The 11,792-nt window shown below is 40.9% G+C and overlaps 1 protein-coding gene across 5 annotated transcripts in view; it reads left to right on the forward strand.

Moving 5' to 3' along the window:
- Positions 1 to 8,351, forward strand: part of ZMYM5 (zinc finger MYM-type containing 5) — a 31,992-nt gene extending 23,641 nt beyond the window's left edge. For 4 of the 5 annotated variants that reach the window (XM_032260148.1, XM_032260149.1, XM_032260151.1 and 1 more), the window contains 3 exons: positions 394 to 556; positions 2,764 to 2,976; positions 7,572 to 8,351. In XM_032260148.1, the coding sequence (XP_032116039.1) occupies positions 394 to 556; positions 2,764 to 2,976; positions 7,572 to 8,330 (1,135 nt within the window). In that variant the 3' untranslated portion in view covers positions 8,331 to 8,351. The remainder of the gene's footprint in view (positions 1 to 393; positions 557 to 2,763; positions 2,977 to 7,571) is intronic. The other variant, XM_032260152.1, reaches the window with a different exon arrangement.
- The last annotated feature ends 3,441 nt before the right edge of the window (positions 8,352 to 11,792 follow it).

Below are 11,792 nucleotides of genomic sequence, written 5' to 3' on the forward strand. Positions count from 1 at the left end.
CCCTGAGTAGCTGGGATTACAGGCACGCACCACCATGCCCAGCTAATTTTTTGTATTTTTAGTAGAGACGGGGTTTCACCATGTTGACCAGGATGGTCTCGATCTCTTGACCTCATGATCCACCCGCCTCAGCCTCCCAAAGTGCTGGGATTACAGGCTTGAGCCACCGCGCCCGGCCAACTATGAAAGATTTTTATCTCTGATTCTTCTCTTTCCATATCATTTAAGAACTCTTGGCAATAAAGCCAAAAGTAGATTTGCTGCATCCAAAAATTATAGTTGATTTCTAGTATTAAATCATAAGAAAATGAAGAATGGCAATTATTATTCATATATTTGACTTGTATTAAAATGCAATGTTCTTAAATTATGTGTCTATCTCTTCTGTTTCAGAGATGCATCTACGAAGAAGGCTAATGTTCTTCCAGTAGAATCAAGCAAATCCTTCCAAGAATTTTGTAATACATCTTGTTTGTCTCCCTGTGAAAACAACCGGAATCTTAAAAAGGGAGTTTTTAATAAGTCAAGATGTACAATTTGTAGTAAATTAACAGAGGTCTGTATTTTTATACCTAAGTTGTTGTTTAGGCTAACAGTGCTAATTTTAACTTTTAAGTGCTATTATATACTCCTTTATCTACATAATGCACATGTTCTGGATGTATAACATGAAGCCAAAAGGAAGAATAAGGATCTGTTAGAAGTATCTTGTGGGATATTTTTATAAATAAAATCCCATTTGCATAGCATGGAAAGTACACATCTGTTTCTGTGGGATTGGCTGTGCTCATAAACAAGGCAATTGTTTTCTGGTGGATTTTGTTCTTACTGGTGACATTCAATAAAAATGTAGTCTTGGCGAGGTGTGGTGGCTCATGCCTGTAATCCCAGCACTTTGGAAGGCTGAGGAGGGTGGATCACGAGGTCAGGAGTTCAAGACCAGCCTGGCCAAGATAGTGAAACCCCGTCTCTACTAAAATACAAAAATTAGCTGGGCGTGGTGGTGGGCACTTATAATCCCAGCCACTCAGGCAGCTGAGGCAGAGAACTGCTTGAACCCAAGAGGTGGAGGCTACAGTGAGCCGAGATCACGCCACTGCACTCCAGCCTGGGTGATAGAGCAAGATTCCATCTCTAAATAAATAAATAAAAATGTAGTCTAAGAGTTGGGGGTCAAGGGCTAGAAAACTACCTCTTGGGGCCAGAGGTGGTGGCTCACGTCTGTAATCCCAGCACTTTGGGAGGCCAAGGCAGGTGGATATCTTGAGGTCAGGAGTTTGAGACCAACCTGGCCAACATGGCGAAACACCATCTCTACTAAAAATAGAAAAATTAGCCAGGCGTGGTGGCGCACACCTGTAATCCAGCTACTTGGGAGGTTGAGGCAGGAGAATCACTTGAACCCGGGAGACAGAGGCTGCAGTGAGCCAAGATTGTGCCACTACACTCCGGCCTGGATGACAGAGTGAGACTCCATCTCAAAAAAAATTTTAAAAACCTAAAACTACCTCTTGGGTACTATGCTTACTACCTGGGTGACAGGATCATTCTTACCCCAGACCTCACAACATATCCATGTAATAAACCTGCACATGTATCCCTTGAATCTAAAATGAAAGTTAAAATTATTAAAAAAAAAAATAGATGATTAAAAAAATGTAGTTGCAGGACATGAAGAAAGCAACAGATCCTGGTACAAGAACACATGGAACAAGTGGAGTAAATGTATATATACTATTTGCTTAACATTAAGTGATACTGCAATTTTCCCAGTTCCTAGAAGAAAGATGCATGTAGGCAGTCCTCACTTATAAAGTCTTTGGTAACTAAATTTGGTGTTGGTTACCCCTGAGCCATGCATATAAAGGACATTATTTTATCTCAGTTACCACAGTGAGAACTACTCTGCTTCTGGTTATACTGAAACCATTCTGAATACAGGTAATATTGATTCCCTTAGCTCCCTCCACAAACGTTCTAGGGCAGTGAACTTTACTTATAATACTATCTAAAAATTGTTGATTGCTGGAGACGAGTGACTCATACATATAATCCTAGCTGTTGAAGAGGCTGAGATAGGATGGTCACTGGACCCCAGGAGTTTGAGGGTGGAGTGAGCTAAGTTCATTTTCTGTTGTTATTAAATGTCTTTAGAGAAGTTATTACTGATTTTATTGCTTTCCTATAAATCTTATTTTTCTCTTCTAAAATCAAAGTGACCTTACAAATAAAGGAAAAAAATCTTTTCACAGCCAGGCATGATGGCTCCTGCCTGTAATCCCAGCACTTTGGGAGGCCGAGGCAGGCAGATCACTTGAGGTCAGGAATTCGAGACTAGCCTGGCCAACATGGTGAAACCCCATCTCTACTAAAAATACAAAAATTAGTTGGGTGTGGTGGCAGGCACCTGTAATTGCAGCTACTCAGGAGGCTGAGGCAGGAGAATTGCTTGAACCTGGGAGGCAGAGGTTGCAGTGAGCCAAGATTGTGCCATTGCACTCTAGCCTGGGCAACAGAGTGAGACTCTGTCTCAGGAAAAAAAAAATTTATATATATATATAGATAGATAGATAGATAGATATAGATATTCTAACAAATTATATGTGTATATAATTTGTATATTTTTTTCTCCTGGGAATATCTTCCCCTGAGATATGACTAGGGATTCTTTGCTTCTGTTGCAGAAACTAGTTATCTCATTGTTTGTTGTACTAATGTGGTTCATATATCTTAGTTAATGAATTGTTTTTTTTTTTTTTTCAGATTCGCCATGAAGTCAGTGTAAATAATGTAACACATAAACTGTGCAGTAACCATTGCTTTAATAAGTACAGATTGGCCAATGGTCTAATAATGAACTGCTGTGAACACTGTGGAGAGTACATGCCTAGTAAGAGTACTGGAAGCAACATCCTGGTGATTGGAGGTCAGCAGAAGAGATTTTGCTGCCAAAGTTGCATTAACGAATATAAACAGGTAATTCTTTCTAATGAAAATGATCAAGTTACATAGTAGCTTCACCCTTATAGCGTACATGAACCAGATTTATCTTATAATCTCATTTAGGTCCATTTTGTCATTCTGTCATTGGTTTGTCCCATCTCAAATATTCAAGTCTATCGATTGTTGTAAGCTTATTTTAAAAGTTTACTCTGGGCTGGGTGCAGTGCCTCACTCATGTAATCCCAGCATTCTGGGAGGCTGAGGCAGGAGAATCACTTGAACCCAAGAGGCAGAGGTTGCAGTGAGCCAAGGTCGCGTCACTGCACTTCAAACAGAGTAAGACCGTGTCTCAAATAATAATAATAATTAAAAAGTTGGCAAATATAGGCATGATATTTCTTTTTTTTTTTTTTGAGACGGAGTCTCGCTCTTGTTACCCAGGCTGGAGTGCAATGACAGCGATCTCGGCTCACCGCAACCTCCGCCTCCTGGGTTCAGGCAATTCTCCTGCCTCAGCCTCCTGAGTAGCTGGGATTACAGGCACGCACCACCATGCCCAGCTAATTTTTTGTATTTTTAGTAGAGACGGGGTTTCATCATGTTGACCAGGATGGTCTCGATCTCTTGACCTCGTGATCCACCCGCCTCGGCCTCCCAAAGTGCTGGGATTACAGGCTTGAGCCACCGCGCCCGGCCATTGATATTTCTGTATAATGAGAATGTTTTACATTTTATAAATGTGCTTCCCCACTCCAAACACATGAGTATTTTCTCTTTGTTTGCTTTTGAGATGGAGTTCCATTCTTGTTGCCCAGGCTGAAGTGCAATGGCGCAGCCTCAGCTCACTGCAACCTCCACCTCCCAGGTTCAAACGATTCTCCTGCCTTAGCCCCCAGAGTAGCTGGGATTACAGGCATGCACAACCATGCCTGGCTATTTTCGTATTTTTAGTAGAGATGGGTTTCTTATGTTAGGCAGGGTAGTCTTGAACTCCCGACCTCAGATGATCCACCTGCCTTTGCCTCCCATCATGCTGGGATTACAGGCATGAGCCACCACACACAGCCTACATGAGTATTTTCAAGTAATTAGTGGTGAGCCTTCTGAAGAGGCCAACAGAGAAAGCCTTCATATTTGAACACCACAAGAAAAAAACTGAAATCTTGCAATTAGTAGCTTATTGCTGAATAACATACACAGTTATAAAATGACTGTGTCTAAATAATAATAAAGCCAGTGTTTCTCAACCAGGGACGATTTTTGTCTCCATGCGGACATTTGCAATGTCTAGAAACATTTTTTTTTTTTTTTGATTTGCCAGATTAAAGAATTCAGAAGGATAGAAACATTTTTGACTGTCACACCTCAGGGGTGCTGCTGGCATCTAGTGGATAGAGTCCAGAGGTGCTGCTAAACATCTGCAGTTCACAGCACAGTCCCTTACAACAAATAATCATCTTGCCCAAGAAATCCTGTAACCAAAGATAAGTGGCTGGGTGATGAGTATATATAGTGAGCGTAGTAAAAGGAAGGAAAGCAAAATTTTCATCCTCCTCATTGAGAAGTCAATTGATGATACCTAAAGCAGGGAAGGAAAAAAGTAAATAGTGATACGAACATGTTACTCTGAGATTTGGAAATATATAACCAAAGAATCAGCTAGAAAAGTTTGAAGTGCTAGGCATGGTGGTATAATACTAGCTACTAGAAAGGCTGTGGCAAAAGGGTCATTTGAGCCCAGGTGTTTGAGTCTGTAGTACACTAGGATCACACCTGTGAATGGCCACTGTACTTCTCCCTGGGCAACAAAGCAAGGGTCTTGTCTCAAAAAAATTTTTTGCCTGGCATGATGGCTTATGTCTATAATCCCAGCACTTTGGGAGGCTGAGGAAAGAGGATTGCTTGAGCCCAGGAGTTCAAGACCAACTTCAGCAACATGCTGAGAATGCTGTCTCTACAAAAAACTTAAAAATTAGCTGGCATGTCATGCCCCTGTGGTCCCAACTACTCAAGAGGCTGAGCCTGGAGGATCACTTGAGCCTCGAGGTCACGACTGCAAATGGTGAGCCATGATCTCATCACTGCACTCCAGCCTGAATGACAGAGTGAGACTGTCTCAAAACTATATATATATATATTTTTTTGCATATAGCCATTACTGGATAGTGAATTTTAAAAATATATAAATAAAATATGTATATTTTTAAATGATATATGTTAAAATATTTTTTTTTAATTTTATTTTAAAAGGTTATAGGTGGTTAGCTTCTGGTAAAAGGGAAATAGGTAGAGGTGGTAGGGGACTCCTATTTGTTTTAATTAACCTGGTATGACTAGTTGGTGTTTTATACTAAATATATCTGTTTTTATGTTTTGTTTGTTTGCTTGAGACAGGATCTCTCCCTCTGTTACCCAGGCTGGAGTGCAGTGGTGTGAGCTCTGCCTACTGCAACCTCCAGCTCAAGTGATCCTCCAGGTTTAAGCGATCCTCCCACCTCAGCCTCCTGAGTAGCTGGGCCTGCAGGCATGCGCCACCACCTCGGCTAATTTTTGTATTTTAGCTGGGTGTGGTGATGCATGCCTGCAGGGGTTTCGTGGAGTTTTGTCTTATTGCCCAGGTTGGTTTTGAACTCTTGAGCTCAAACAATCTGCCTGTCTTGGCCTCCCAAAGTGCTGGGATTACAGGCATGAGCCACCTTACCTGGCTGGTATATGTAATTTTAAAATGTCAAAGATACTGAAGTTCAGAGAGCATTTAGCCTAGTCACACAGCTAGATTTGACCTACATCGATTGTGTACTGTATTGCCTCCAACAGAAACATTCATTAGTGTACCTTATTGCCTCCAATAGAAATATTTGCTTATACATGTGCATTATCCCCCCCAAGAAACCGTAAGTCCCCTGAGGCCAAGGTTTATGTCTGCTTTAGTTTAATAATCTCTAGTGGATGTAGTGTCTCACGCCTGTAATCCCAGCACTTTGGGAGGCTGAGGCAAGTGGATCACCTAAGGCCATGAGTTTGAGACCAACCTGACCAACATGGTGAAACGCCGTCTCTATTAAAAATATAAAAATTAGCCGGGTGTGGTAGCAGGCACCTGTAATCCCAGCTACTCCGGAGGCTGAGGCAGGAGAATTGCTTGAACCCAGGAGACAGGGGTTGTTGCAGTGAGCCAAGATCACACCATTGCACTCCAGCCCGGGCAACAGAGCAAGACTCCATCTCAAAAAAAAAAAAAAAAAGGTAATAATAGCTTAAAACAATAGCTAAGAAAGTTAAGAGTCAGAAGCTTTGTTCTCTATAGAAACTAAAGTTAATATATGTCCTGAGTTTTAATTTTTTTTTTTTTTTTTTTTTTTTTTGTGACTTAGTCTTCACTCTTGTCACCAGGCTGGAGTGCAGTGGTGCAATCTCGGCTCACTGCAACCGCTACCTCCCAGGTTCAAGAGATTCTCCTGCCTCAGCCTCCAAAATAGCTGGGATTACAGGTGCCTACCACCACACCCAGCTAATTTTCTTTGTATTTTTAGTAGAGACGGGGTTTCACCATCTTGGCCAGGCTGGTCTTGAACTCCTGACCTCATGATCCGCCTGCCTTGACCTCCCAAAGTGCTGGGATTACAAGTGTGAGCCATTGTGCCTGGCCTGTATGGACATATATTTTTATTTCTTTTGGGTATATACCTTGGAGTGGACTTGTTGGATCATATGATAACTCTGTTTAAACTTTGACAAACTACCAGACAGTTTTCAAAAGTGGCTACACCACTTTATATTTCCCACCAGCATCTTCTGGAGGTTTCAGTTTCTCCACATCTTTGCCAACACTTTAATTCTCTATTTTTTTTTTTTTTTTTTAAGGATGGAGTTTTGCTTTGTTGCCCAGGCTGATGTTTAGTGGCACGATCTCAGCTCACTGCAACCTCTGCCTCCAAGGTTCAGTCAAGATCTCTTGTGCCTCAGCCTGCAGGGTAGCTGGGATTACCAGTGCCTGCCACCACACCCAGCAAATTTTGTATTTTTAGTAGAGACAGAGGTTCTCCATATTGGCCAGGATGGTTTCAAACCCCTGACCTCAAGTGATTCACCCGCCTCGGCCTCCCAAAGTGCTGAGATTATAGGCATAAGACTCCATACCCGGCCTCCTTCTTTATTTATTATAGCCATCCTCTTGGATGTGAAGTGATATATCATCACCTTTTTTGGGGAGAGGGGACAGGGCCTCACTCTGTCACCCAGACTGGAGTGCAGTGGTGCAATCTCATTTCAGCGCAACCTCTGCCTTGAGGTTTCAAGCAATTCTCCTGCCTCAGCTTCCTGAGTAGCTGGAATTACAGGTGCATGCCACTATGGCCCAGCTAATTTTTGTATTTTTAGTAGAGATGGGGTTTCACCATGTTAATCAGACTAGTTTCCAACTCCTGACCTCAAATGATCCACCCGCCTTGGCCTGCCAAAGTGCTGGGATTACAGACATGAGCCACTGCGCCTGGCTGTTGCCTTTTGATTCGCATTTCTTTGATGCCTAATGATGAGCTTGTTTTTGTGTGCTTATTGAGCATTAGTATATAAATTTTTAAAAGTTTAACAATCTTAAAATTGTAATCCATCCTGTTTGTCCTCAGATGATGGAAACAAAATCAAAAAAACCATCAGTATCAGAAAATAGAAAAAGGAATGCTGTTAGAAAGGAAAATGAGAAACAATTCTGTGGATCATCAAGTATACTTTCGGAAAACATAGAAGGAATCCCAGAAAAAAAGGAAAAGACATCAGAGCTACAGGTTTCAGTAGAATGTGGCACAGACACATTACTCATCACAGAGAATGTGAATTTACCTCCTTCTTCCATGTCAACCATAGCTGATATATTTCAAGAGCAACTGGAAGAGAAAAATTCTGAAGACTCCATTGTACCAGTTGTGCTTTCCGCAGATCCAGGTACATGGCCCCGAATTTTGAATATTAAACAACGGGACACTCTTGTCGATAATGATCCACCTCAAGTAAGAAATTTTAACTTTCCAAAAGATAATACAGGGAGGAAGTTTTCAGAAACTTATTATACACGGATTCTTCCAAATGGTGAAAAAACCACTAGATCCTGGTTACTTTATTCGACCTCAAAAGATTCTGTGTTTTGTCTGTATTGCAAACTCTTTGGAGAAGGAAAAAATCAACTGAAAAATGAGAATGGGTGCAAAGATTGGCAACATTTATCACATATTCTTAGTAAACACGAAGAAAGTGAAATGCACATCAACAATAGTGTTAAGTACTCAAAATTAAAATCTGATCTAAAAAAAAATAAAACTGTTGATGCTGTAGAACGCAGATTATATGAAAATGAGGAGAATGATGGTGTGCTGTTGTTGTACACATAATATACCTGATTTGTTTTTTGACATGATGGTCAGAATCTTACATTACTCAGAAAACATATGTCCTGCAATAGTCATTACTATGGTATTGTAAGTCTCTACAGAGTAACTTGCAGCAGATCCTTAGCAATAAGTATTTTAGCAAATAAATAGCAAAGAATGTTTCCATTCCAAATCTAAAACTAATTAGATTCAATTGTCACTAGGCAATGATTTCATTAGGCAGTGAAGATTAACAGTAAGTAATTGTTGCTGGGTGAGGTGGCTCACACCTGTAATCCCAGCACTTTGGAAGGCTAAGGTGGGCGGATCACCTGAGGTCAGGAGTTCAAGACCAGCCTGGCCAACATAGTGAAACTCCATCTCTACTAAAAATACAAAAAATTAGCCAGGAGTGGTGGCACACGCCTGTAATCCCAGCTACTCAGGAGGCTGAGACAAGGGAACTTGACCCCAGGAGATGGATGTTGCAATGAGCTAAGATCACACCACTACATTCCAGCCTGGGTAACGAGAGCAAAACTCCGTCTCAAAAAAATAAATAAAAATAAATAGGTAATTGATAATCTTCACAGTCTATCAATTTACAACTTTTTAAAAGTTGGTGGCCGGGCGTGGTGGCTCACGCCTGTAATCTAAGCACTTTGGAGGCCAAGGCGGGCGGATCACCTGAGGTCGGGAGTTCAAGACCAGCCTGACCAACATGGTGAAACCCCGTCTTTAAAAAAAAAAAAAAAGAGAGAAAAAAAGAAAGAAAAATATAAAAGTTGGCATTTAAGGACTGCCATTTGACAGGTTTGGTTAATATTTTGTTCTTGGCCAGGCTTGATGTCTCAAACCTGTAATCCCAGCACTTTGAGAGGCCCAGGCAGGCAGATCCCTTGAGGTCAGGAGTTAAAGATCATCCTGGCCAACATGGCAAAACCTCATCTCTACTAAAAATACAAAAATTAGCCAGGCGTGGTGGCACACACCGGTAGTCCCAGCTAGTCAGGAGGCTAAGGCAGGAGAATCACCTGAACCCAGGAGGCAGAGGTTGCAGTGAGCTGAGATAACACCACTGCATTCCAGCCTGAGCAACAGAACAAGAGCAAGACTCAGTCTCAAAAAAAAAAAAAAAAAAAAAAAAATAATTCTAGTTACCTTGAAAGAAGAAGGAAAGACTTAATTGGTCAATACCAGTTTGAATAAGATACTTATGTGAGCAAGCATTCTCAACATTATTATTAAAGTAAAAATACTCAGTTTACAGAATGGAATCTGAAACTACAGCTTTTTGCTATTAAACCAAATACTTGTGATTTACTTCATTTGAGCAAAACACTTTTATTTGAGCAAGACAGCATTATTTGTTATGTTCATGATGGTTAAATTCCATTTTATTGGTTTTATTTTTGTTTTAATTTAATTTTAAATGTTTTATCATTTATTGTATATGAACTATAAGCAGAAAGAATACCTATTTTATGTTCATAAAAATATAAAAAATATTAAAATAAGTATATATTAAGTTAACCTTCAAGTGTTACGGCTTTTTTCTCCCTGTGAAAAGAGATGGCATGCTTGAAATTTGAGACACGCCAATGAAAATTAAGGATCAAAAAAAAAAAAAAAAAATTAAGGATCTAAGTTGTTTTAGATGCTCAACATCCCTATCACTGTGTGTTTAGTAAATCTCCCTTCTGTTTCTGATTTCTGATGTCAATTTTTATATACTATTCCTATGAAACAAAATGGCATATGAGCAGTGACTAGAACGTTAGGTGGACATTCTTGTGGGATGACATTAGGAATACTTGCAGACTTTCAATGATGCCAGCACATACTATTTTTAGAATACCCATGAAAATCATTCTCATTAACTTCTAACCATTTTGAGTTTTTGTTTGTTTATTACTTGACAAACAAATAAAACCTCCCACCTCAGCCTCCCAAAGTGCTAGAATTATAAGCTTGATCCACTATGCCCGGCTACCATTTTGGGTTTTGACAACTTGATCATTTAGTATTTTCAGACTTCTATCTGAATGTGGCCTGGGATGTTTCCAAAAATCCTGTTTACTTTGGAAGCCCAGAGAATACAGACTGTAGAACAAGTTTTGAAGTTTGTTTCCAAATTATTAATGAACTCATTATTTCAGGCTGGGCACAGTGGCTTATGCTTGTTATCCTAGCACTTTGGGAGGCCGAGTGGGGTGGGTCACTTGAGGTCAGGGGTCAAAGGACAGCCTAGCCAACATAGTGAAACCCCATCTCTAGTAAAATACAAAAATTACCAAGGTATGGTGACACATGCCTATAATCCCAGCTACTTGAGAGACTGAGGCAGGAGAATCGCTTAAACCGAGGAGGCAGGAGTTGCAGTGAGCTGAGATTGGGCCACTGCCCTCCAGCCTGGGTGACAGAGACCCTGTCTCCAAAATAAATAAAAAAAATATTCATTATTTCATTAAAGCTTGCCAGTCAACTGAATCACAGATTCGTAGTATAATTAGACTATTTCGTATTTGAGAACTACTGAAATCAATCAGTGGCTGTTTAAGATAATTTGGCATAAATATCAAATTTATCAATAGAAAAAAATAATTAGGGCCGGGCATGGTGGCTCACACCCATAATCCCAGCACTTTGGGAGGCCGAAGCGGGCAGATCATGAGGTCAGGAGATCAGAACCATCCTGGCTAACAGGGTAAAACTCCATCTCTACTAAAAATACAAAAAATTAGCCAGGCATAATGGCATGCACCTGTAGTCCCAGCTGCTTGGGAGGCCAAGGCCGGAGAATTGCTTGAACCCAGGAGGCAGAGGTTGCAGTGAGTCAAGATTGCACCACTGCACTCCGGCCTGGTGACAGAGTGAGACTCCATCTCAAAAAATAAAATAAGATCCTCACCTTAAATTCATTTATTTCATCAGCATACCTCATACCTAGAAGGCGCCATAAATTCTACACATAGTAATTAAAGGTAAAATATTCAAAAAGTATAGGTGTTTTGTTGACATGTGTTCATTGTAAATAGCTTTCAAATTTTCAGTATGTTTGACATTTTTCATAATACAGTGTTAGATGATCCAGACTTAGTGCCATATCCCTGCTACTCGGTAGGCTGAGGGAAGATCCCTGGAGCCCGGGAGCTAGAGTCCAGATGAGGCAACGTAATAAAAACCCTACCTCTTAAAAAAAAAAAAAAAAAAATCAGGCCGGGCGCGGTGGCGCACGCCTGTAATCCCAGCACTGTGGGAGGCCGAGGCGGGTGGATCACAAGGTCAAGAGATCGAGACCATCCTGGTCAACACGGTGAAACCCCGTCTCTACTAAAAATACAAAAAATTAGCTGGGCATGGTGGCGCGTGCCTGTAATCCCAGCTACTCAGGAGGCTGAGGCAGGAGAATTGCCTGAACCCAGGAGGCGGAGGTTGCAGTGAGCCGAGATGGTGCCATTGCACTCCAGCCTGGGTAACAAG

This window comes from Sapajus apella, unplaced genomic scaffold (assembly GCF_009761245.1).
Source record: "Sapajus apella isolate SASKATOON/1434 unplaced genomic scaffold, GSC_monkey_1.0 scaffold114, whole genome shotgun sequence".
NCBI lineage: Eukaryota > Metazoa > Chordata > Mammalia > Primates > Cebidae > Sapajus > Sapajus apella.